At 41.6% G+C, this 27,936-nt stretch overlaps 1 protein-coding gene across 1 annotated transcript in view; it reads right to left on the bottom strand.

Annotated features, from left to right (window-relative positions):
• Positions 1-261: 261 nt before the first annotated feature.
• Positions 262-27,936, bottom strand: part of OTOA (otoancorin) — a 57,306-nt gene continuing 29,631 nt past the window's right edge. Inside the window, exons 18-25 of the mRNA XM_067461751.1 lie at positions 27,406-27,593; positions 24,729-24,884; positions 18,659-18,801; positions 17,309-17,445; positions 12,904-13,001; positions 6,572-6,764; positions 782-868; positions 262-540 (exon numbers count right to left, since the gene is read on the bottom strand). Of these exons, the coding sequence (XP_067317852.1) occupies positions 783-868; positions 6,572-6,764; positions 12,904-13,001; positions 17,309-17,445; positions 18,659-18,801; positions 24,729-24,884; positions 27,406-27,593 (1,001 nt within the window). The 3' untranslated portion in view covers positions 262-540; position 782. The remainder of the gene's footprint in view (positions 541-781; positions 869-6,571; positions 6,765-12,903; positions 13,002-17,308; positions 17,446-18,658; positions 18,802-24,728; positions 24,885-27,405; positions 27,594-27,936) is intronic.

Here is a 27,936-nt window from a genome sequence, read left to right on the forward strand (position 1 = left end):
GGAAGTGCCCCATAGTCTCCAGGGCAGCAGAAAACAAGCTTGCTCCCTCCTCCTTATGACATCCTTTCACATATTTATACATGTCTATTATGTCTCCTGAACTCAGCAGAAGGTATTTGTGACTAAACATCATGCATAGGCTTGTACTGCATATTTAATCAAGGAATCTGGTTATCACTTATATATATATAGCCAATACTCTCTTTTGGGGGGAGGGGGTATATAGTAGCATTTATACAATATTGACAGAATCAAAAATGTTGCCAAACCAGCACTGCTAAAGAAAGAAACCCAAGTTAGCATATGAAGCATAGTGAATCATCAAAGGGCGTCCCTTGAATAAAAGATTTTTAAAGCATGCTTAAAAGCACAAAGACAATATCCATGATAAGTTGAAAACATGACGTGACATGGCAGGTTTAAAGTACAACAGGCAAAAAAACTGTTTTCAAAAGGAACATCTGCAGAATTATCAACCTTCATTGGGCCAGATAGTGTTCTGGAAGAACGCTTCTTCTTCAATTGACCACGGAAGGTCTCCTACAAGAGAATATAGATTTTGTTCAAAATAATGATGCTTTGGTCATGAAACACTCCTCCTATCCCAGTGTTTACTGTTAATATTAATCTTTTCTTTTCTTTTGTTGACGTTTGTTCCCTTGTCATTTGCTGGACCGCTTGCATATGAATGTGATAAACATGCAATGCACTACTACTGTACAGTACCTAACAAAATGTTTTAAAAAAGGGTTAAAAATGTTTTCAAATGTTTTGTGCTTACCCTAAACTGTGACAGTAGGTATGGATGCAGGATACCAGACGAATACAGCAAGTACCCAGAGACTTAAACGACATGAAAACGAAGCACCTAGGAAGGAGACAGCATCATGAATCAGCCACATTGGCAACTTGCTCATACGTCTGCTTCTGAATTGAGCCAAATGAGAAAGCTATGGCATAGACTCAAAAGATGCCATGACTCTCCCAGCAGCGCAAAGATGTGGCTGATGTGTATAGAATATTTTCTTAGGCTTCCATACTTTTTGCAGTATGCTATTTTCTATTCCAACAGGGCATTTCTGCTATGGTCTATTGCTCTAATTTGTACTTATAAGGCTGCTCTATTTATTTTAGACCAATTATCTATTGATCAGCCCTGACTCCTTAGATACCCATTCACACAACAGAATTACAGTGTTGATATTCTACTTTAACCATAATCTTTCCATCCCATGGAGTTATGGGACTTGTAGTTTGCTGGAGCTTTCTGGCTGAGAATTCTCAATGGCCCTCCCTAAATAGTCTTGGTCTTATAAAGGGATTCCTGAAATAGAGGCAAAATTCACACTGGCTGTAATGCATGACTGACACGTTGTTTAAATTATGAATCTTGGTTTTGTTCGTTTCCATAAATGTGAGAAAATTTCAATCTAAATTCACATCAGTTTATGAATATGGTCAAATTCAATTTTTCAAATTCCATATTGAAATGTATTTTTGTAAGATATTCATTTTATTGGCAGCCCATCACATCTGCTAGGGTTAGGGGTCCAGGATCCCCGTGAAAATTGAAAAAAACCATGAATAAAACCACATATTCCTTTTTGAAGCACTTCCCTTATTATAGGAACTGTGGTGGCATAATGGGTTAAACCCTTGTGCTGCTGAATTGCTGACCTGAAGGTTGGCTGAGTTCTAATATCCGTAAGTCCATGCAGCATTACTATAGTCCTTTCCAATTTCTGGTCGTCATTATCTTGTCAGTCTGCCAGATTACCCAAAGGCCTGGTCCCATATCCATGTTTTCAGCTTCCTTCTGAAGGAGAGGAGGGATGTTGATGATCTAATTTCCCCGGGGAGTTAATTCCACAGGCGAGGGGCCACCACCGAGAAGGCCCTGTCCCTCGTCCCCACCAGCCTCACTTGTGATAGAGGCGGGGCCGAGAGCAGGGCCTCCCCGAAGATCTTAAACTCCGAGGTGGGACATAGAAGGATATACGTTTGGACAGGTACACTGCTTCGTTTGGACAGGTACACTATATATATAGGGATAGGAGAGAGAGAGCACATTTCTGAATTGCATACACATTTTCCAAAATGTGCAATTTTCCCTTAATTTGTGCACAGTTTTGGCGCTATGAGTCACGCTGCAGAATTCTGAAAATTGTGCTCACATTAATTATTGATCTCTTTATCTAATTTATATGCTGCCCTTCTCCCAACATGGGACCCAAGGTGGCTCAGAACAAGGTTAAAGATAGTTAAAAAACTGAATTCAGGTTGACTTCTCCAGTCCGTATTTGTAAATTAACACTAAGAAAAAACAGAGGTGGTTAATTTGCTTTACATCCAAACATCAGCAGTGTTTCCTGGAGAAGACGGTGCACACCAAAAGGAAGCAATGTAGGCTCAGCTGGGAAAGCACGGAAGAGATAATGAAGTTCCCCTGTCATCTGGCAGCTGTTTTTGCTCAAGAGAAACCCAGAGGGAGAATTCGCTCCCAGGGAGAGAGCATCCCTGCAGAGTAAACGGGCCACTGAGTACTGTACAAGCAAATGTGATTAGCTTCTGTTTGTACCATCCCGGGGAATAGTTACCTGTGGCAATATAACATGTGTCAGATAGAGAGAATGCTGTCCTAAATCCTGTTGTTCTTCTGTCAATACACAATGTCTCCTTTATTTGCATTCAGAGATCTTTTGGCAGCCCAATAGCTCCTGCAAATAGGACTTGCTGTTCCAAGCTGTACCTTTATTTAATAATTGCTTTTAATTGTGTTTTTAATTTAATTCTGTTTGAGGAGTTCATCTTGTGTTGTGTTTTAACTGTATTCTTCTTTTATCTAATATTAATTGCCACCTGACTTGAGTCCCATGTTTGCGAGAAAGGCAAGATATAAATCCAATACATAAAAATACATAGGGACTTGAACAAAAGGGGGAAAATTCTTAATTTGAACATTTCCATTCCAGAGTACCTTGTACCCAACATTTTGCCTTTTGCCACTATCACAATGTATCAGTGCTTAACTGATTCAGTTCTTTTATGTGATTTACATGGGCGGCTAAAGATTAATTCTGAGCTGGAAATAAGGCAGCAGCAGTCCAGATGTTGTCTGACTGACAGGTCCAGTATTCATTGACATTGGCTCTGCTGAAGAAGGTTGATGGCGGCGGCAACATCTGGAGGATCCATGTGATCCCAATGCTTGGATTAAACTGGAATATATTTAAGTACCAAAGAGCTTTTTAAAAAGTGCAAAAGGGCTAAAAGAATTTCATTGTAACATGATGCTACATGCAATTGGGTTTCAGGCTCTTTCTGTTGAAAATAACAACCTTCTATAAGCCTCCTATTTGTTATTATGCATGTCATTCAGATTGCTTACTGTATTGCATATGCGTGTATTGGTATGCAGTTTTCCTGAACTCTATGTTGTGGGAAGGGCTGCAAATGATGTGATCAGATCTGGGACTGTTCAGGACTCAGACTCCATTATTTATTTATTTATTTATGTATTTATGTATTTATTTGACTTGTATACTGCTACTCCCAATTTGGCTCGGAGCAGTTTACAGCAGTAGAATAAAACAATACAACCAACTTTAAAATACAATAAAAACGAGAACAGACATAGTCCCGAGTTATTCACCCATCGAAAGCTTGTTGGAAAAGAAAGGTTTTACAGGCTTTCCGAAAAGCAAGTAGTTCTCGGATGGTTCGGGTTTCAACTGGCAAGGCATTCCATAAATAAGGGGCCACAATCGAGAAGGCTCTCTGCCTAGGAGAGGACAGATGATAAGTCCGGATGTTGGGGACTTCAAGCAAATTTTGGTCTTTGGACCAAAGTAATCTCTGGGGTTGGTAGGGGGATAAGCGGGCCCTTAGGTACGCCGGCCCCAGACCATATAAGGCCTTAAAGGTTAGTACCAGCACCTTGAAAGTAATCCAGTACTCAATCGGAAGCCAGTGCAGCTGTTGTAGAATTGGGGTGATATGACACCTCGCCGGCACTCCAGCAAGAAGACGAGCCACCACATTTTGCACCAGCTTCAGAAACTGCATGTGCCCCTGATGGTGTAGCAGGTTAAACCACTGAGCTGCTGAATTTGCTGAACGAAAGGTCAGCGGTTCGAATCCAGGGAGTGGGGTGAGCTCCAGCTGTTAGCTCCAGCTTCTGCCAGCCTAACAGTTCAATAGCATGCAAATGTGAGTAGATTAATAAGTACCACTTCAGACAGGAAAGTAACGGTGCTCCATGCAGTCATGTGGGCCACATGTCCTTGGAGGCATCTACAGATAATACCAACTTTTCAGCTTAGAATTGGAGATGAGCACCACCCCCCAGAGTCGGACACGACTAGACTTAATGTCAAAGGATAACCTTTACCTATGCTTTACAGAAGTCTGTCGGAACAGTATGCTTTCAGAAGTCAGTAGAAACAGACTCCTATTAGACTCGCAGAACAGAGATGCTTTAGACCAGGGGTCTTCAAACTAAGGCCTGGGGGCTGGATACGGCCCTCCAAGGCCATTTACCCGGCCCTCGCTCAGAGTCAACCTAAGTCTGAAAATACTTGAAAGCACACAACAACAACAACAATCCTATTGCATCAGCCAAAAGCAGGCCCACACTTCCCACTGAAATACTAATAAGTTTATATTTGTTTTAAAAAAAATTATTTTAATTATTGTATTTTTTTTTTTGCACTACAAATAATATATGTGCAGTGTGCACTGGAATTCATTCTTTTTTTCCCCTTTTTTTCAAATTATAATCCGGCCCTCCAACATTTTGAGAGACTGTCACCTGGCTCTCTGTTTAAAAAGTTTAGAAGGATGCCTTGTGTTATTTGCACAGATAAACCACTTTAAATCCTATATGTAACTGGACTGGAAGCAAAGTACCTGTATGCCGAATACATGAAGTTTGTGAGTAAACCAACTATGTTATTTTAATGAAGACTACTTTATTTAGTTATTTATCCCTTGAGAGCATGATATAAACCAATATGTTTTAAGGGAGAGTAGTTTTTGGGGGGGGGGGGGCACTGAAAGAAACACTTCTGAAACTCTGCTATATATATATTTTGTGCATTGGCATATCTTTGTTCCTAACAGTTCAAAGAGATATCTAGGTATATCAGTTTAACAGCTAAGAAACGTAATTGCCTTGCTTGAATACTAGTGGAAATTTACCACTATTTATTTGTATTGTCGAAGGCTTTCATGGCTGGAATCACTAGGTTCTTGTGGGTTTTTTCGGGCTATAGAGCCATGTTCTAGAGGCATTTCTCCTGACGTTTCGCCTGCATCTATGGCAAGCTTCCTCAGAGGTTGTGAGGTCTGTTGGAAGTAGGAAGTGAGGTCTGTCCTACTTCCAACAGACCTCACAACCTCTGAGGAAGCTTGCCATAGATGCAGGCGAAACGTCAGGAGAAATGCCTCTAGAACATGGCTCTATAGCCCGAAAAAACCCACAAGAACCACTATTTATTTATTTATTTATTTATTTGCGATATTTATAGCCTGCCTTTCTCAGTCATACGGTGACTCAAGACGGGTTACAGATTGGCACAATTCGATGCCAGGCATTCATAAAAGTGTCATTAAAAACAATCAACATTACAATATAAAACATATATAAAACCCGTTAAAATATATAATCACCGGTGTCATCCTGTTAAAAACGTTATCCAGTAACATTGTCTGACCATTCCATGTTCATCATTCATAGTTCTGTGTTATCTATTCTGCTCCATTCTCAAAAGTTTGCTCAAAAAGCCAGGTCTTTACTTTTTTTCGGAAAGTCAAGAGGGAGGGGGCCGATCTAATATCCCTGGGGAGGGAGTTCCATAGCTGTGGGGCCACCACTGAGAAGGCCCTGTCCTTCGTCTCTGCCAATCGCACTTGCGAGGCAGGCGGGATCAAGAGCAGGGTCTCCCCAGATGATCTTAAGCTCCTAGATGGTTCATAGGAGAAGATGCCACTAAGGAGAATGTTGACTCAAGCGGGCTTTTCATTCTTCTCAGGGAGATCATACTTCACGACAATTTTACACTGCCCTATCTCCCAGTGTTTTTAAAATTTAATTTTTTTATTTTTGAATTGGCCCTGCCCAGTGCAATTCCTTTGTGTTTTAATGTTTGATTTTATATTGCTGTATTTATATTGTCTATTATATTGGTTTTTACATTTTATGTATTTTATTTTCTGGTTTTGTTATGTTTTTGTGTAATATTGTGTTTATTGTACTGATGGGTGTGGCCTCATGTAAGCTGCCCTGAGTCCTCCGGGGGAGATGGAGCGGGGTATAAAGTTTTTTTTATGATTTCTGACAAGGTCATGCTTTTCCAAACGATTCGTTGTTTTCCAAAAAGGTTTTGAATATCCGTTTTCCAAAAGGTTATAGAGATTCCCATTTTCCAAAACTTTCCACCTCTGTGACTGTCCTTTCTAGTTAAAGTTCAATGAAATGTTACACAAGGAGCTTTACAATTTGATAAAACACATGTTTTATTGGTCCAAAAAAGTAACCCAATTAAATTTTTGGGGAATCACTTTAACTCACCACTTGGAACGGAGGTATATGTTGGTTTGATTGTACTTTCCCCAAACGGGGACTTGTTGGCGTTTGTTCTGGCTCCGTCCAGTGCCTGCTGAAGACTCTGAAGCTGCATCTCATTTAGGTGTCGGCGCTGTGGTTCTGTCACCATGGCTGCATTTGTGGGGCCAAGACTGGCTAATTGCTCAGGAGACAGCTCCTAGACAAATAAGACAGGGTGCTTTAGTATTCGTTACTATCCAGAGGTAAAGAAAGGAAGAAGCAAGAGATACACATGCTTGCACGTCCGCTTGTTATTCTCCTATAAATGCACTCACTAGTGCTATTTTGTACAGGCTTCCCCAACCTTTTATTGCCTCACTTGCTCACTAGTTCTTTCAATGCTTGCAAACTGCAAACAAGTTCTATTAACTTGACATGTGGAACATTGCTATTTCATCAGTTCTTCTTGCCCACAAAACTTACATGGGACTTCTAGTGCACACTTTTGCAATACCGTGGCTCATCTACAGAAATAATAGATCTCTGTTTTTTAAAAAAACACCCTTAAATGAATGGGAAACCTCTTTAAGTGTTATAATTTATCTAGAAATTGACCCTCTCCTCCTAGTTTGACATGAACAGATAGAGTTTAATGTATTGTCGAAGGCTTTCATGGCCGGAATCACTGGGTTGTTGTGGGTTTTTCCGGGCTATATGGCCATTTCTCAGGATCCTAGCTGTCCAGGCTTTCTAGCCAATCAGGGTATTTCAAATGACTGTCAAAGTGGATAAATGCCTCGTATTTCCCTCCTGACGTTTTGCCTGCATCTATGCTGTTTTGCTGTTGTGATTTTTGAGACTACACAGAGAAGCCATTGAAATCCACAAGCATGTGGACAATTTCAACAGAAAGGAAGAAACCATGAAAATGAACAAAACCTGGCTACCAGTATCAAAAATCACAACAGCAAAACAACAGAGGGGAAACAAACAGGAACATAAAATCACTCTCAACAAGGGATTCCCCCCGGGCACTTCCAAGCCACTGAATGTTAATCAAGGTGATCAGCTGAAACATTCACATCTAGCCCCAGCAGACAAAAGTCCTTTGTCTCACCCTGGTCATTCCACAGATATATAAACCCATTTTCCTAATTCCAACAGACCTCACTACCTCTGAGGATGCTTGCCACAGATGCAGGCGAAACATCAGGAGAAAAATTGCCTCCAGAACATGGCCATATAGCCCGGAAAAACCTACAACAACCCAGATAGAGTTTAATTTAAAAAATTATTTTTTTAAAAAAATTTATACCAGTTTTGCAACACTGAAAAACCGCTCCTCTACAACTCTGGAAAATGTATTGTCAAAGGCTTTCATGGCCAGAATCGCTGGCTTGTTATAGGTTTTTTCGGGCTATATGGCCATGTTCTAGAGGCATTCTCTCCTGACGTATCAAGGGACATGAAAGGTACTGCAGACTACTTCAACCAGAGAAGTCAGCCATAGCAGAGCACCTGAAGAACCAACCTGGACACAGCATATTATCTGAGAACACAGAAATGCTGGACCACTGTCACAACCACCATGTCAGACTACACAAAGAAGCCATTGAAATCCACAAGCATGTGGACAATTTCAACAAAAAGGAGGAAACCATGAAAATGAACAAAATCTGGCTACTAGTATTAAAATAACTCTAAAATAAAAACAGCAAAACAGCAGAGGGAAAACAATCAAGGACATCTAATTATTTCTCAACAAAAGATTGCTCCAGGCACTACTAGGCTATCAAATTCCATATCTCCCTTTGTTTATAAAATCAATCTTTATGAAATTGTATAAACTATATCAAATGAAATTAACCTTTAAAGTGTTACTAAAAGTCCAGATCTGTAGAACATTATGCCTTGGGACAGGAAATGGGCTAAAGCTGGCTAATGTAGGCAAGCCTGAAGGTGCCCAGGTGAACCAAAACTCCTTCCCATTGACAAATATCTTCCACTCTGATGTTTGTTGGGAAACTTCCTGGCTTCCATTGATGAGACTGGGGATATCGGCTGATACAGATCAGCAGACCTGTTGCAGGCAAAACCTGCCCATTATTCCATCAAGTGATCCCAATCACCCTTTGTGTTTTCCAAACTACCCCTTTATGTTTACCTAGGCTGAACAATGAGTCAATCATAGGCACATTTACATTTGACATCAACACTTTCCTGGTTTCACGCCCCTCAAAGGGACTTGGATTTTAAACCACCCAACTGCAACTTTTCCTTTTTCCTGCCATGGGGGAAAATCCTACAGTCAGGAGGCATTCAGGAGGAATCCCCAGACAATAGGAGAATGGATCCTAGCTGTGCTGGCTTTCTAGCCAATCAGGGTATTTCAAATGACTGTCAAAGTGGATAAATGCCTTGTATTTCCCTGTATGCTTTATGCCAGTTCTTTTGAGAGTACAGACTCTGTACTGACATCCTTTCTGGCCGAAAAGAATAAACTTCTGTTCGTTCGCCTTCATATTCGGTTCGTGACTTCATCTGGCATGTGGAGCATCTGGCATGCCGGACTACAGATTAGTGTTTTAGCAGTTAGCTGAAATTACTCAACAATCATACATTCAAAAGTATGAATATAATGTGTGTTATTTCATTTTTTCAGCAGGCAAAATGTATTTGCAAGCTGAAATTATCTGGGTCCCACTTTTCAACCTACTCCACTTTCTGACAGTGCTGCAGTCCCTAACTTGTCAGTTAAATGGGAGTTTATATAAAATTATACTTCTCGTGGTCAACCTTATTATGTATCATCTCTCTCTCCCTTATATGGCTTGGCAACTTGCTGATCCTCAGCAGAATTCAATTGCAGAAAAAAATAAGTAATTCTAGTCCTCATGAAATTAGAAATAAAATTATAAATTCCAATATTTCTCAATTATTAGCAAAACAAAATATGACAACAGAAATCTGGGAGACCCACCAAGAACTCTAGTTTGTTCTGCTCACTCTGTGACATAGCTTTTAGGTTTTTGGTCTTGCAGTTGTCCTTATTTTTATTTATTTTTTTAAAAAAGAAGAAATGAAATGTGGACTCTAAAAAGTGGGTGTGAAAGAGTTATTCAAAGTAATGGTGTTGCCCATCTATATAAATAAAAATGTAATGTTAGTTTGTGGGATTAACAGAACTCATAAACCACTGGACGAATTGACACCAAATTTGGACACAATACACTTAACAAAAAGATTTTGACTTTTGGGAGTTGTAGTTGCTGAGATTTATAGTTCACCTTCAATCAAATAGCACGATAGAATTGAACCAAACGTGGCACACTGGACTCCCATGACCAACAGAAAACACCAGAAAGGTTTGGTGAGCATTGACCTTGATTTTGGGAGTTGTAGTTCACCTCTAGCCAGAGAGCACCATGCATTCAAACAATGATGGATCTGGACCAAACTTGGCATGGATATCCCATATGCCCAAATATGAACACAGATGGAGTTTGGGGGAAATAGACCTTGACATTTGGGAGTTGTAGTTACTGGGATTTATAGTTCACCTATAATCAAAGAGCGTTCTGAACCCCACCAACAACAGAATTGGGGCAAACATCCCACACAGAACTCCCATGACTAATAGAAAATACTTAAGGCCATCCAGTCCAACTCCCTTCACCAGGGCAAGAAAACGTAATCAAAGCCCTCCTGACAAAGAGCCATCCAGCCATAGATATAGATAGATATATATGATTCACACACAGAGAGAGATATAATATCATAGATTTGAAAGGGACCCCTAAAGAAGAACAATAATATGTTACATGTCCCAGAGAAGGCAAACCAGACAATCTCTACATCAACACTCACAAAGAAACAAGAAGAAATACTGTTTACCCACAAGCATAAAAAATTTACAAATATTAGAAACCAACGCTTTCTCATTACTTTATTTTCCAGATAATCAGACTGGGCCACAGCAATCCGTGGCTGGGGACGGCTAGTTGCATAAATAAAACTACAAAAGGTACTAGTCCCCAGTGGCTGACAGCCACAGAAGCAGAATGGAGAAGTTTCAATTGCTGTTATTTTTCCTTAGATGTATTAACTAGAAAAGTAATCCAAAGAGACAATGGAGTGCTCTGATACCACTTATCTACCAAAGTCCTATCAAGTGCTTGTGGAAGTAATGCAGAAACTAGTTTTTGCAGGAATGACTAACTATGGCCTGAATTTTCTTGAGTTTAATGCTACATCGAATCTAACGCGCACTCCGATTTTCAAAACTGTGAAACAAAAAAAAAATTGCTGCCAAATGTAATGCACAGAGGCAAAAGGGATACTCTTTATAATTTGGCCCAAAAGGTATGCATTACAGTTGCTGCCTGCTTATAATTCCTTCTTTCAAAACAAAAGTGTTAGAATACCAAAGGTACCAACAGTGGAAAAGAAAATCTATGCTGCAGAATGAATCCACTTTAACTGCCCTGGCATGTAGTTTTACGAGATTTCTCTGCCAAAGAATGCTGATGCCACACCAAACTACAAATCCCAGGATTGCATAGCATTAAATCATGGACATTAAATTAGAGGTGGCATCCTTCAAACAGGAGCTCCAGGTGCCCTGGAAGCAGCTTCCCTTTCAGCTTTGGCTCCGCAATAAGATTACCATATCACGCAAATCTAATGCACACCCTAATTTTTGCAAGGTAATTTAGCCCCAAAAAGTTAGCGTTAGATTCGAGGAACTATGCTAATTAACAAAGAGAGACTGTATTTTCATCTGTGAAATGTCAGAGGGCTTTAATGGATAGTATATGTGGGTGGCCCCTTGCTCCCCCCCTAGGACAAAACACACAGAGTGGTGAGGAAAAAACACCTGCAACGTTCAGCCTCCAGTATATGATATTTTCTCCTCCGAGCAGTTTCTGTCCTATCCTTTCACATCAGCAACTCTAGGATCTGTCATCTATTTTTATCCACGCTTGCCAAAAGCCCTTCATAAACAAGGGGATGCCATAGATTGTCTCACTGTCATATCTTTCCTGCAAAAAAATAAATCTGCAGCGTGGAGTGTGGACACATCTTTAAGCCTCCTTTTATAACCAAACACTTATTATAATTGTACAATAATTATCTTTCCATGGAGAACAATAAAGGCAATTTGTCCAGCTGACAGCTACTGAAGTACTTCTGAGTAACTCTGAAAGATAACTAGGATTTTAAATCATCATTTCCCGCATGGAGATAGGCTTTTTCTACCTTTTAAATATAGAACAGGGACTGGCAACACATCATCATCCCTGGATCACTCCTAAAGAAGGAATTTAAGCACATACACACTCTTGGGAGCCTCCAGAAACAGACATTGTTTCCTAAAACAAGGTGTAGGCCAGGTTCTTGTGGTTTTTTTTGGGCTATAGGGCCATGTTCTAGAGGCATTTCTCCTGACGTTTCGCCTGCATCTATGGCAAGCATCCTCAGAGGTAGTGAGGTCTGTTGGAATTAGGACAATGGGTTTATATATCTGTGGAATGGCTGGGGTGGGGCAAAGAGCTCTTCTCTGCTGGAGCTAGATGTGAATGTTTCAACTGACCACCTTCATTAGCATTTGAAGGCCTGGCTGAGCCTGGGAAAATCTTTTGTTGAGAGGTGTTAAGATGTGCCTGGTTGTTTCCTCTCTGCTGTTTTGCTGTTGTAATTTTAGAGATTTTTAAATACTGGTAACACAAAAACAACTCTAAAATTACAACAGTAAAACAGCAGAGAGGAAACAACCAGGCACATCTTAACACCTCTCAACAAAAGATTTTCCCAGGCTCAGCCAGGCCTTCATATGCTAATGAAGGTGGTCAGTTGAAACATTCACGCCTAGCTCCAGCAGAGAAGAGCTCTTTGCCCCACCCCAGCCATTCCACAGATATATAAACCCACTGTCCTAATTCCAACAGACCTCACTACCTCTGAGGATGCTTGCCATAGATGCAGGCGAAACGTCAGGAGAAATGCCTCTAGAACATGGCCCTATAGCCCGAAAAAAACCACTAAGAACTTAGTGATTCCAGCCATGAAAGCCTTCGACAATACAAGGTGTAGGCCCTTCTACACTTTAACAATCAAGGCACTAAGGCTAAAGATCCGTTGAGCTGCTGAACTTGCTGACGGAAAAGTTAGTGGCTGCAGCAGGTTGCTTTTGCCTGAATACACTGGAAAATCAAGGTTCTATTCTGACTTCCTTCCCTGTGTCTTTCGTTATATTCAGGGATGGTGCAAACATATCCACAACTGCCATTTATTTAAAGCAAAGCAAATGTAATTTGGGGGGGGGGGGGGTTTAACTGGATTGACCACATACTTACTTTGAACATTTCATCAGGGATACATTTTATTGCTGTGGGGTGGAAATAAGGCATCAATTCTTTATTGACAGCTTTTAATTCTGTGTCATTTAAACCCACTGGAAAGGAAGAGAGAAAGAGAGAGAGATAGAGAGATGAGAGATCAGAAGAGCATCGGCACGTTAATTGGGAGACATTTGGGGCTGATGCACATTTCCGAGCCGCCTCCAGCTCCAGCCGATCAATATTTGATTGTAAAATGTTTTCAGTCACCGCTGGGAAATCAGGTCTTTAAGACAACAAGGAGAAGCTCCACAATTAAATGGGTGTTTGATGTGAAGCAACTATGGTAAAAGTGCACTTTATTAATCCAATGCTTGCTTTCCTTTGATCCTGTTTCAAAGCTGTCGTTTCCTTTTGCTATTCCCATCCCTTCAATTTCAGTGGGTAATAATCGGCACCTTGTTTGCACAGGAACATCACCAGTTCTATGCAGAAATAAGTATCTTGATCCATCATGGCATCTCTTACATTGGCTGATGACAAACAATCCAAGACAACATTAAGAAGATGTAACTTTAGGTGCATCTACAGTACAGACTTAATGGAGTTTGAGACCACCTGGGAGTTCTAATTTTACAAACTTCTCTGCCAAAGAGTGCTGTGTCCTCACCAAATTATAACTCCCAGCATTCCATGGTGTGCTGGTGCGGTTGTGCCAGAAGATTTGAATTTCCTTTTCTTGCACTGTTAGTTTGCATGAATCTATTTGGGCCATGCATTTTGCAATTGGGTAGCTTTCCCCAGGTTGCAGTCATAGGGCCAACAACCTATCAGTCATCAATAAAGCCTTTAGATCTGTCCCTTTCCCCAGGTTTGGAGGGAAAAGGGGACTTTTAGTTCAGTCTCACAGTTTGGAGCCTTACAGCAGGATGTGTGGGCTTTCTCTGTCCCACCTGCAAAAAGTTTCACTTCTTACAGCTTTGCTGGGGTTAAAGATCTAGCTCTACAGCCAGCTTTTGCTAGGGAAAAGGGAAAACCTCTACAGCTTTGCTGGTGAGTAAAGTTACAGTTCCACAGCTTTAGCTGGGGGAATACAGCCAGCTTTTGCTGGAAAATAAAGGAATGGTTCCACAGCCTTCGTGGGGCAAATCTACAGGACACCAGCTTGGCAGATCTACAGCAACCATTGCCTGGTAAGGGACCACTCAGGCTATCCATAATGCGGCTTGGAGCCGGGAGTTGGGGCCTCACGCCAGCAGGGTAAAGAAAGATTGCCCAAGGAGGGGTCGGAAGGTTCCCCTAAAGAAGATAGGAACAGTTTATCAAGCAGTTGCCTGTCCCTTGTTGGCAGATCAAGAAAGCTACTAGTTTTTCAAGATTATAAAGCATTTAATTCATTTGTTCAAAGATTTAAGCCTTAATAAAGAACTTTGTTGAACCTAGTTTGAGCCTCTACAGAACTTTGTGTTGGGAAACCTATGGGACCCCTTAGCTGAGGCACCCCGGCGTCCCATTGGGCATAAAGAAAGCACGTCCTGTAAACAGACATTGTCATAGGCCCAGTACGTGACAGCACACATAGCACTGAGCCAGGGTAGTGCTATGCAGCCCCCAGTGTCACAATGGGTTAAACCCTTGTGTCGGCTGAACTGGTCAATTGACAGGTTGGCAGTTTGAATCCAGGGAGCAGGGTAAGCTCCCGTCTGTCAAGCTCTAGCTTCCCGTGAGGGGACATGAGAGAAGCCTACCACAGGATGGTAAAACTTCAAACATCCGGGTGTCCCCTGGGCAACGTCCTTGCAGACGGCCAGTTCTCTCACACCAGAAGCTACTTGTAGTTTAGCAAGTCACTCCTGACACACACACACACACACACACACACACACACACACACACACACAAAAGCCAGGGCAGTTAAAGGGGTGTCAAACTCCATTAATTTTACAGTGCAGATCAGACATGAGCAAACTTTGGCCCTCCAGATGTTTTGGACATCCAACTTCCATAATTCATCATAGTCTACCGGCTGTAAGGAATTGTGGGAGCTGAAGTCCAAAACAAATGCCTGGTGTAGATGTGCCCTTAATGGAACTATATTTGAGTAGATGTTACTTTAGATTTCAGTCTTGGGGTAATGCAGATGCGTTATTAAGGCATCTAGATTCCCCAAAAGCCCCAAATCCTGTCTGATTCTGGAAGAAAAGTAAGTTTGGCCTTGGTTAGTATTTGGATGTGAGATCACCAAGGAATCCCAGATATTGAGGGCTATATTTCAAATGCAAAACCACATTGAGGGTTCCTTTGCCTTAAAAAAACCCTTTATGAAATGTATGAGATTGATATATGTCGACAGGCAAAACACACATATATGGCCCACATGGCTGAGGAATTCATTTACTGGGAATTCAGATGTGAACTGACCACATTTCCATCTCCTGATCAGTAAAGATGAATCATAATGTAATGTATTGTTTTGGTCTTGTATTTGTCTAGGTTTTGCTACACAGTTCCAAAATGGAAAATACTTAAAAACAGTTTTGGAAAATGTATGTATCAATTTTACACAAATGTAATTGGAATGTGATTAATATGTAAACAAGAGAACACAATGTAGGAATATTTGCCTATGGCATTAACATGGATCATTGACAAACCAATGTATCCATCTGTTTCTTCCCTCTCTAGATGACACAACTGAGCTCATGGATTTGAATGGATTTTAAAATGCTTAAATGCTGGATTAGGGCGTTGTTGATAGACACGAGGTGGTCATTGGAAAGGAGTAAGGCTTGGTAGCTGTCATATACCTGTAGACTTTAGTATACTGCCAGTCTTCCAAAATTATTGGAGTTGTAGGTATTGGGATTTATAGTTCATCTGCAACCAATGAGAACTCTGAACTCCACCAAAGATGGAATTGGACCACACTTGGCACACATAGCCTCCATGACCAGCAAAAAATACTGGATAGTCTTTGGGGAAAATTTACCTTTATTTGGGGGAGTTGTAGTTCACCTATATCCAGAGAGCACTGTGAACCCAAACACCAAGGGATCTGGACCAAACTTGGTACACAGGCCTGATGTGCCAAATTTAATTACTGGAGGGGTTTGGGGGAACTGACCTTCCTTTCTGGGAGTTGTAGTTTATTAATTATTATTATTATTCTAACATTATCAGGATTGGGTACACAGGACCCCCATTAAAAAGAAAAATCACAAATTTTAAATATATATATATTTAAAAATCTGAGATAACACTTCTCTAGGAATTTCTAGGTCCTCTAGCACTATTCTATGCTCAACATTCAGTACATTTGATTAAAATATAGTTCACCCACAACCAGAGAAATGGTGACCTCCACCAATGATGGACCTGGACCAAACTTAGCACACAGAACCCCCATGACTAACTCAACCTACTGGAGGGGTTTAAGGGGACTGACTCATCATATTGGGAATTGTAGTTTGCCCTACAGCCAGAGAGCACACTGAACCCCACCGATGATTCATCTAGAGCAAATTTGCCCAACATAACAAACTTTAAGCACTGATGGAGTTTTTTGGGGTTAACTTGGCATGATGTGAATTGTAGTTAACCCACAACTTTGTACATTTTGTACAATTAAAATGGACTCAAATAACCCGGGCAATGCCGACTAGGACACTAAGATCATCTGGGGAGGCCCTGCTCTCTGTCCCGCCTGCATCACAGGCGTGCTTGGCGGGGGTGAGAGACAGGGCCTTCTCAGTGGTGGCCCCTCGGCTGTGGAACGCCCTGCCTGCAGATATCAGATCAGCCCCCTCCCTGCTGGCATTTTGGAGGAAAGTGAAGACCTGGCTGTTCGAACAAGCATTTGATTAAACAGTGTAATTGAACATAGGAATACGGAAAAATGGATGATGAGACTGGATTCTGATTTTACTGTTGAGGCGCTAATGATTGTTATACTGACTTTTAATGATTTATGTTACAATTGTTTTTAATTGCCCTATACTTGTCTCGTGATGTTTTGTAACAATGTTGTTCACCGCTTTGAGTTGCCTGAGGGCTGAGAAAAGCGGTATAGAAATAAAGTAAGTAAGTAAATAAATAAAGTAAATAAATGCCGGATACTCAAGCTAGTATGATAACAACCACAACAACAACAACAATTCATATAGAGAAGATTTTAATCAAATCCATGAATAGTCAAACCTGCAAATGCCAAACCCTCAAATGTGGAGAACAGACTGTAATTTGTACACTAAGTTTACTAATGTCCTAGTTATTCTTGCAGTATTCTTATATCTAGAAGTCACATTGAAGGTTAGGCAATTAGGCAATTGAACAAAGGTTCAATAAATAGCATACTCGAGGGATAGAAAGGAGAATAGTGGTATTCTGACAAAGAGAAAAACAATTGTGATGGATGCTACCTTACCTGCGATGGTACCAATCTCCTGCAAGATAGATCTATCCCAGGTTGCAGCGATCCCAAACACAGACTCTGCTTTCTTTTTAAAACCTTCCAGGACAATTGGGCTACATGACAAAGAACCGATTCTTGCAACCACAGCACTATGAAAAGGGAGAAATATTCACATCCTGTAAAGTCTGGAAATGCATTGTATTGAAACCTTCTTACTGCTGTTGAAATTTGCCTTGATTGACACAATTTATGGATGAAGATGAAAAAACTTCAGAACACAAATAGAGTACGTGTTTCCCAAAGCTTTTCTGAGTATTTATATGAGCCTCTGAGTCTTCTATCTTCTCTTGTGAGTATGGAGAGATATGTCTCTAGATAATGTATTGTTGAAGGCTTTCATGGCTGGAATCACTTGGTTGCTGTGAGTTTTTCGGGCTGTATGGCCATGTTCCAGAAGAATTCTCTCCTGACGTTTCACCTACATCTATGGCAGGCATCCTCAGAGGTTGTGACGTCAGTTGGAAACTATGAAAGTGGGGTTTATATAACTGTGGAATAATGTCCAGGGTGGGAGAAAGAACTCTTGTCTGCTTGAGGGTTATGTGGCAGTGCGGACTCAGATAACCCAGTTCAAAGCAGATATTGTGGATTATCTGCCGTGATACACCGGGTTATATGGCTGTGTGGAAGGTCCCTGATACACCACAACTGCAACCACAGAATATTTTAATTTTATTGACAGCTATTCAAGAAGCTCGCACTAGCTTCTGATTGGCTGAAAAACCATTGGGCTAGAATCTGTGTCCTGAGTGGCTCAGGACTCTGTCGGACATCTTTGCTGGTTGGCTTTTCATGTGTTGGGAAATTCAATAAACTGTCATTGGAGCATTTGAAGTGTCAGTCCATTTAGTGGTCCACCTCTGAGAAGGTTGTGATCAGAAAGGAATACTGTGTGGTGTATTGTCGAAGGCTTTCATAGCTGGAATCACTGGGTTGTTGTAGGTTTTTTTGAGTTATATGGCCATGTTCTAGAGGCATTTTCTCCTGACGTTTCACCTGCATCTATGGCAAGCATCCTCGGAGGATGCTTGCCATAGATGCAGGTGAAACGTCAGAAAAAAATGCCTAGAACATGGCAATATAACCCCCCAAAAATCTACAACAACCCAGTACTGTGTGGCATTGGGAAATGAGTCTATGATGTGCTTAATGGGTTGGCTCTGGTTAACACAATATGGCTAGCCCAATGTACACAACAGATGCTTGAAGATGATGACCATATCAATAGGTGAGGTTGGTTTGGGGAATGGGTCAAACTGCATTAATTCAAATGAGTAGGCTACCCCTATGAAAATCTCATACCTGAATTCAATTGCATTTATGGCTGCAATCTCTGTAGTATTCAGTGCACACAGGCTGGCACCCAGTCCTGCCAAATCAAAGCTTTTCAAAGTGGTCATCACTTGGCCAGAGTCTTCCAGAAAACCATGTAAAATGGCCTGGGCCTGGGGAAAGGAATCAGCCAACAACAATATAACTGTTTACAATTAGATGAGAAAGAAACATGATTCTATATCAAACATGAAGTTATCTATAAACATGATTTTTCTGGAACTTCTAATCAGGAACATATCTTAGGATATATTTCACGTTATATATAATGGAAAAAGTAATGCACTACAAGTAACAATTTAACCTGTTAACTAATTGCTTTGTGGTAATGCTCCTCCTTATTTAAGAAATGAGGATTGTTATTGTTGTTGTTGTTGTTATTATTTATACATAACAAGATTAATACACAGCAAACAAGATCACTATGTTGGCTTTTGTATTTCATCACACGTTGGACACTTTCCAAGTGTCTAGGTTTGTGTGATGTATCGGTGAATAATGTGTCCAGATCAGAGTAGGGCAGCCTTTTGCAGTTGACAGATGGTAATTTTGTCAGCGTCGATTGTGTTTAATTGCAGGCTAAGGTATTTAGGCACTGCACCCAGTGTGCCGATCGCTACTGGGGCCACCCTGACAGGCTCGTGCCACGGTCTTTGCAGTTTTATTTTTAAATCATCATAATATTTAAGCTTCTCCAGTTGCTTCTCGTCAATTCTGCTGTCACCTGGGATTGCAACATCAATGATCTATACTTCTTTCCCCCCATGAATAATAATAATAATAATAATAATAATAATATGAAACACAACAAGATGAATCCACAGCAGACAAGATCACTTTCGTTCTTGTGGGTTTTTTCGGGCTATATGGCCATGTTCTAGAGGCATTTTCTAGAGGCCCGAAAAAACCCACAAGAACTGAGTGATTCCGGCCATGAAAGCCTTCGACAATACAAGATCACTTTGCTGGCTGTTGTATTGGATCATAGGTCGGACACTTCCCAAGTGTCTAGGACTGTTTGATGTATCGGCGAATAATGTGTGCAGATCCCAGTAAGATGGCCTTTTGCAGTTGGCAGATGGTAATTTTGTCAGCGCCAATTGTGTTTAAGTGCAGGCCAAGGTCTTTAGGCACTGCACCCAATGTACCAATCGCCACTGGGACCATCTTTATTGACTTGTGCCAGAGTCTTTGCAGTTCAATCTTTAAATCCTCGTATAGTGTCAGCTTTTCCAGTTGTTTCTCTTCAATCCTGCTGTTACCTGGGATTGCAACATCAATGATCCATACTTTGTTTTTTAACACGATAGTGAGGTCAGGAGTATTGTGCTCCAAAACTCTGTCTGTCTGAATTCGGAAGTCCCAGAGGAATTTAACGTGTTCATTTTCTGTAACTTCTTCCAGCTTGTGATCCCACCAGTTCTTTGTCACAAGCAGATGGTATTTGTGGCACAGGTTCCAATGAATCATCTGAGCAACGGTGTTATGCCTCTGCTTGTAGTCTGTTGCCGCAGTCTTCTTGCAGCAGTTGAGGATGTGATCTATTGTTTCGTCTGCTTCCTTGCAGAATCTTCATTTGGGGTCTGTCGTAGACTTTTCAGTTATGGCTTTGATGGCATTTGTTCTAATGGCTCTAATTTGTTCTAATAATAATCATCATCATCATCATCATCAAATATGTTCTTGTTATTATTATTTCTAGGGTAATATGCACTGTTCACTGATCAAGCATTGCTTTGGAAGGTGATATGGAAAGGTTTCCTCCTATTTTGCATTATTGAAAACCAATACTGAAAACCAATACTGAGGGAAGTGGACATCTGGATACTAAGAGTCTGAGGATTTTCTCTCTCTGTAATTTTGGCAGTCTGTACAGAACCAATAAACATAAAATTGGCCCTGGACCCTCAAAAATCACCCATTTCCAATTTATACAATTAGACAAGTACAGTAGAAATGGAATGAAATTCCACCCAAAATATGCTGCTTTAATTTTTTTAAAAAAAATCTAGTGCTCTCACAGAGAGCCGAATGGGCTTTAAAATCAATATATAATATAAAGCAACACCGCTCCCTGAGAACAAATTATCAGGCTAACATATGCCACCTCGAGCTCATTAGCCAAAAGGCAGCACAGAACACATTAACAATTGAAAGAAATAAATGAGTTCTTTCTCTCCAACACAAATGCGGTTTGGAATGGATTTTAGTCTAACACAATAAAAGGTTGACTAACTACAGCATATATGGCAGGTTTCTTTTTCAGGGCTTTTCATTCTGTTAGTCTATTAACTTCAAAGGACTTTCTGCAGTCACTTAAAAGGAGAATAAACAACATGCTTTAAGACAACAATACAAGAGGTCTACTGTGTAATGGCTTATTGTGAGTCTGCATCTTTGCCTCCTGAGTGGGATAATATTACAGCTTCAGGCAGGCCCGTAGCGAGGGGGGGGGGGGGTTAGGGGTTCAACCCCCCCCCCCCCCCCCGAAATGTTTCAGATTTTTTTAAAAAAACCTGGTTTACTCATGAATTTTAACTGGTTAACCCAATCCCCATGCTGCTAAGTCTATGAGATGCAAAAAATCAAGAGTCCCTCCAGAACTGCAAGCACTATCTCAAGCAAATATTAGCAATTTATTCACACTGTCATTACTTGCAGCAATATGAATAGCCGATGTAGTTGTTCTGGTACAGCTGTACCAGGAGCTCCAACTTTATTTGCTTTGTATTAAATGTTTGCTTGCAGTCCTAGGTTTCAGGGACTCTGCAGATAGATGGCTTCTTTGGTTGCAGTCATAGGCCAAGTCACTTGTCCATCATTGTTAAGTTTTGGTCCCGCCCCTTGCTCAGGGCAATTGGGAAGAGAAGAGAGCCATTTTTAGTTAGTCTCAGCAACATAAGCTTATGTATAGGATGTGTGCAAGCTTCCCCTGTACAAAAGCTTCAACCCTTAAGACCTTCCGGGGGAGAAAGGTCTTAAGAGTCTCCACAGAATTTCCAGGAAAACAGCCCTAAAGACCAAAGAACTCCAGCTGGAGAACATCTATTGCCTTGCTGGTAGGTCCACTCGGCATTCGAGACGCAGTTCGACCCGGTAGCGGAGCCCACATCAGTAAGGGTTAGATTACAGTCAGCCTGGGAGAAGTTAAAATGGGGATTTTTCTTTAAAGAAGAAGTTATTGAAGACAGTTGCCTGTCCTTCGTGGGCAAGATTAGGAATTCACCAGTTGCCTAAAAGCTTGGAATCATTTGCTTAACTTTACTGAAGACAAGAGAAGTTTCTGTTTGATTGTTCATTAATAAAATACTTTGTTGTACTTCTCAAGCCATCTTTAGGCCCCCTGGCTTCCTGCTGGGCAAAGGTTGCACATCCTGTTCTAAAGACAATTATTTACAGGCCCAACGCGCGACAGAACAGTACTGAAGCAACCAAGTTGGGGGGCGGGATGTTGAATGCTCTCATTAAAGAGGCCAGACTTGGTGGAGGTTTGTTGACAAGGGCGGAGCTGCAGGCTATTGAAGGCTGCTCTGCCCCCTGCTGTGCTCTTTGCTTCAGCGTGAGCTAGGAGGCAGGTTTCAATCCCCCCCCCCCGCGAAATTTTCAACCCCCCCCCCCCGAAAATTTAAACCCCTCCCGAATTTTTTTCTGGCTACGGCCCTGGCTTCAGGATAGCCATTCTGTTGTTAAGGCTGGCTAATATTCGGCTGTGTCTCATGGTTAGGAGATAATTGGAAGCTCTTGTATTTTTAATAGTTTTATGGTCTATTTAGGAGTTGACCAAGGGCAAGATGGGTGGATGGTATCCTTGAAGTGACTGGCTTGACCTTGAAGGAGCTGGGGGTGGTGACGGCCGACAGGGAGCTCTGGCGTGGCCTGGTTTATGAGGTCATGAAGAATCGGAAGAGACTGAATGAATGAACAACAACAATGGTCCATCAATATATTTTAACTATGTTGTATCCTGCCTCGAGCCTTGAATAGAGGCGGCTAAGAAATAAAATGATGGTGATGATGGTGACAAAGTGATGGTGACAATGCTGTTTCAATGAGTTCTGAACAAAATTCAGGAAAGTGATTTCTACACTGCAATATCGTTAAACCATCAGTCAACATGGTCAGTACAAGTTTTCACTGAGGATTGCAAGTTGTAGTCCAAAGAAATGATTCCCTGTTCCCATGTGAAGGGAGAGCAAAGAGAGATTTGTGTCTGTCTCTCTATTCCAGTGGTTCCCAACCTTTTGTTGACCAGGGACCACTTTGTCCAGGGATCACTCTCCAACATTAGTACCAAAAGAGTTACAAATTGTTTTTTGTTCAACTTGATTATTTGGGGTGCTAATTCAGAAAACAGCATTGGATAGACCGCATCAGCAGTTTCTCAAGTTGCTCCTGACACAAAAAAATCAGCTCTAGTTTCTGAAACAGAACATATGCCATCCAATAGTCACCATCTGCTCGCCCACAGAAAACCATATTTATTAAGCCTCGGAACTTTAAGAGGGTTTTGTGAGACCGGTCGCTCTTGTTGCAACGGTGTAGTAATGGTGAAGTTGTTGTTTATTTGTTCAGTCACTTCCGACTCTTCGTGATCTCATGAACCAGCCCATGCCAGAGCTCCCTGTTGGCTGTGGCCACCCCCAGCTCCTTCAAGGTCAAGCCAGGCACTTCAAAGATACCATCCACCCATCTTGCCCTTGGTCTGCCCCTCTTCCTTTTCCCTTACATTTCCCCCAGTATTATTGTCTTCTCCAAGCTTTCCTGTCTTCTCATTATGTTCTTTATTTATCGTGTCAGGAGCAAGCAGACATTTGTATTATATTTTTAACAAAACAAACAAACAAACAAACAAACAAACAGACACAGACAAAACACAAAGTTTGCAAGCTTGGTAGTTGATTAAATGTCCTTTGACCAGTATCTGGCCACTTGGAGTGCCTCTGGTGTTGCCGCAAGGAGGTCCTCCATTGTGCATGTGGCAGGGCTCAGGTTGCATTGCAGCAGGTGGTCAGTGGTTTGCTCTTCTCCACACTCGCATGTTGTGGATTCTACTTTGTAGACCCATTTCTTAAGGTTGGCTCTGCATCTCGTGGTGCCAGAGCGCAATCTGTTCAGCGCCTTCCAAGTCGCCCAGTTTTCTGTGTGCTCTCCACAAAAGTTAACATTGACACTGAAATACAACACTGCCTGAGCTGTGCGAGTGCAGCATTTTTCCGAAGGGATACCAAGGTGCTTGTTTATAAAGCCATTGTCCTCCCAACCCTGCTATACACTTGCGAAACGTGGACTGTCTACAGACGTCACATGCACCTCCTAGAACGATTCAATCAGCACTGCCTCCGAAAAATCCTGCAAATCTCTTGAGAAGACAAGCGGACAAATGTCAGCCTGCTTGAAGAAGCAAAGGCCACCAGCACTGAAGCAATGGTCCTCCGCCATCAACTCCGCTAGACCGGCCACGTTGTCTGGATGCCCGAGCACCGTCTCCCAAAGCAGTTGCTCTACTCCGAACTCAAGAACGGAAAACAGAATGTTGGAGGACAGGAAAAGAGATTTAAAGATGGGCTCAAAGCCAACCTTAAAAACTCTGGCATAGTCACTGAAAACTGGGAAGCCCTGGCCCTTGAGCGCTCCAGCTGGAGGTCAGCTGTGACCAGCAGTGCTGTGGAATTTGAAGAGGCACGAATGGAGGACCAAAGAGAGAAACGTGCCAAGAGGAAGGCGCATCAAGCCAACCCTGACCGGGACTGCCTGCTGGGCAAACTTGGGCCCTCCTCCAGGTGTTTTGGACTTCAACTCCCACAATTCCTAACAGCCAGTAGGCTGTTAGGAATTTTGGGAGTGAAGTCCAAAACACCTGGAGGACCCGAGTTTGCCCTTGCCTGCTGTACAATATAGAATACAATATTTTCTAGCAGACCAGTACTATTGACTAATCTGTGACCATCGAGGACTGATATGTATAGTTGGATGGGAAACCATTGTGAAAGATGGGAGGACCACCCCCAAGTTCCTTGCACCCAATCCCAGATCCACTTACCTGCGAAGGGTTCCATTCTGTCTGCTCACTAAGGGCAGCAATTGTATCAATTGAACTCAGATTCAGAGCTCCCATTTCAGTCTCGTTTAATGTGGTGGCAATGCGCCCGAGAGAAACTATGTGATAATTCTGCCAGCTTGTTAATGGGCCCCAGACCTTTAAAAACAATCATGAAATTAAGAATGAAATTAGTACTAGCATATACAGAAACACACATGTTACCATCTAGAAAGTATGACTGGGACTACATCCCATATTGCTTGTACCTAACGAAGTATTTGTATTGAAAGGGGCAATTAACACCCATTCCCTTCCCAAAAGATGTGCTCTGATGTAGTGGAAAGGTGCTAAAACCCATGATTTTAAGGTCCCTACTACACTGCCATATACCCCAAAATATCAAGGCAGAAAATCCCACAATATCTGCTTTGAACTGGGTTATCTGAGTCCACACTGCCATATATTCCAGTTCAAACCAAAAAATGTGGGATTTTATTCAGTGTGTGGAAGGGGTCACAGATTATCAAAATAGACAATGCACATTATCTGCTTTGAACTGGGTTATATGAGTCTACACTGCCATATAATCCAGTTCAAAACAGATAATCTGGGTTTTATTCAGCTGTGTGGAAGGGGTCACAGACTATCAAACTAGATAATGCATTTTATCTGCTTTGAACTGGGTTATATGAGTCTACACTGCCATTTAATCCAGTTCAAAGCAGATAATCTGGATTTTATATGACAGTGTAGTAGGCGCCATAGAATCTCTTAAATACACTATTAAATAATAAATTAATAAATCTGAGAGGATATGGGATTAAGGCTGTATCCTAAAGCAATGCAAAACAGAGCCTGGATGTCACCTTAAATGGCAGAGCCTGGATGTCACAGAAGGACATCTAAATAAACTTATTTTTTTCTTATTGTACCTTTCACTTTCAGATAAGGAGTGACATGTTTGTGGAATTTCTCTGTCTCGTGTGCCCAGTTAATTTAGCTCAGACATGGGCCAACTTCGGCCCTCCAGGTGTTTTGGACTTCAACACCCACAATTCCTAACAGCCTACCAGCTATTAGGAATTGTGGGAGTTGAAGTCCAAAACAGCTGGAGGGCCCAAGTTTGCCCATGCCTGATTTAGCTGGTTTTAGATGCTGTGATTTGGGGAGGAGTCGGGGCCTTCCACACAGCCCCAAACCCAGAATATCAAGGCAGATAATCCATAATATATTCTTGGAACTGGATTATCTGAGTCCACACTGCCATATAATCCAGTTCAATGTGGATTTAATACATCTGTGGAAAGGGCCTCTTTTGCTACTTGTTTGAGCATCAGATTGTCTTGGATTGTCCATTTGCTAGATTATGTGTTGAGTACTTTTCTACCAACTCACCTACCTACGACTTGGATTAGGGGTCAAGTCTAAAATGATAAAGAGGGGTGCAACCTTCCACTTTTTGAAATGAAGCCCTGCTTCCAATTATTTCAGAGTCACGGCTGTGCCTTGTGTTTTGAGCTTAGTCGTGTAGCTCTGCTAAAAATACCTGCTAGTCGAAGGATTACGCCTGGTTTAGCACATTACAGAAGTAAGTATGTATCTGCCAGATGAGCACAGTTGGCGGATGTTTAATCTTTATGGTAATTTCTCTGGGATGAAGAGTTCCCTCTCGGAGGAATGTTTAAAAAAGAAAATAGGAGTCGTTTCCCAGCTCATGACAGCAAAGCAACCGATCAATCTTGCTGTTAAGACCACAACAGCTTAATTTTGTTCTAACATTGCAGTGTTTGATCCTTGAGAACAGCGGTAGCCGTTTTCAGAATTGGGCTTTTTTATTGGAATGGGAGAAGAGAGAAGAGCTGTTAGTCTAGTCGTGGGCGAACTTTGGTCCTCTCGGTGTTTTGGACTTCAACTCCCACAATTCCTAACAGCCTCAGGCCCTTTCCTTTTCCCCGTCAGCCGCTTAAGCGGCTGAGGGGGAAAAGGAAAGGGCCTGAGGCTGTTAGGAATTGTGGAAGTTGAAGTCCAAAACACCCGGAAGGCCAAAGTTTCCCAATTCCTGGTCTATAAGTACTGGCCGGGAGTCAGCTGCATTAATATCACTACTGACCGAAAGGTCATGACTGCGAAGCCAGCCCGGGTCGGAGTGAGCGTCCGACCAAAATTGCGTAGCTTGTTGTCGACCTTTGCAGCCCAAAAGACAGTTGCATCTGTCAAGTAGGAAATGTAGGTACCACTTATGTGGGGAGGCCAATTTAACTGATTTATGAGGCCATAAAAATCTCCAGGAAGTATGCAAAGAATGAGGAAGTACTTCATCAGTGTCACAAATGGACGTTGAAGCGACAGCTCCCCTGGTGGCCAGAAGCTGGAATGTTAAATAGCCTCTGTATGTCTCTCTATATATGTTGTGTGTCTATGGCATTGAATGTTTGCCATGTATATGTACATTGTAAACCGCCCTGAGTCCCCTGAGAAGGGCAGAATATAAATACTGTAAATAAATAAATAAATAGGTTCAAGAGGGAACTAATGCTCTGTTCACCCCATATGCTTTTTATTCTCACCTGTCTCGCTCCATTGTAAATAGGGTTCTCTCATGTACATATTTAAAGAAGTTCTTTGGAATCTAGATTTTACCTTTCTCTCCCGAAACCCAGCCTCTATAGTTAGATACCTGCTTAGCTTTCTCTTTTAGCACAGTAAGCTGAGATGCACTGAAACTGCCCACGGAGCCAAGGAGTTCCACAGTCTTGCTGAACGTGCCTGGGTCCATGCAAAACAATTCCTGAACTGACCAAAACTTATTTGCTTCTGAAAGTTTTATAATCTCATCTGAGGACGGTGCTGCAACCTCTTCACAACCTAGAATGGGAGAAAATAGGATTTATGTCTGAATTGTTTACACAAGCAACATTTAAAAAAAATCACAATCATAGAATCAAAGAGTTGAAAGAGACCTCATGGGCCATCCAGTCCAACCCCCTGCCAAGAAGCAGGAATATTGCATTCAGAAATCCCCTGACAGATGGCCATCCAGCCTCTGTTTAAAAACTATCAGTTCCCACAGTCATTTTAAACAACAAAATCCAAAACCTGTAGCCAAGACATGTCCCACTGCAGGGCTGAGAACAACTCACAATGTTTGCTAGTAGACCAACTGGATATGCATAGGGGGAAATATTTATCCTCCAACTGATTTGGGAAG

The sequence above is a fragment of the Anolis sagrei genome, chromosome Y (genome assembly GCF_037176765.1).
Source record: "Anolis sagrei isolate rAnoSag1 chromosome Y, rAnoSag1.mat, whole genome shotgun sequence".
Taxonomy (NCBI): Eukaryota; Metazoa; Chordata; class Lepidosauria; order Squamata; family Dactyloidae; genus Anolis; species Anolis sagrei.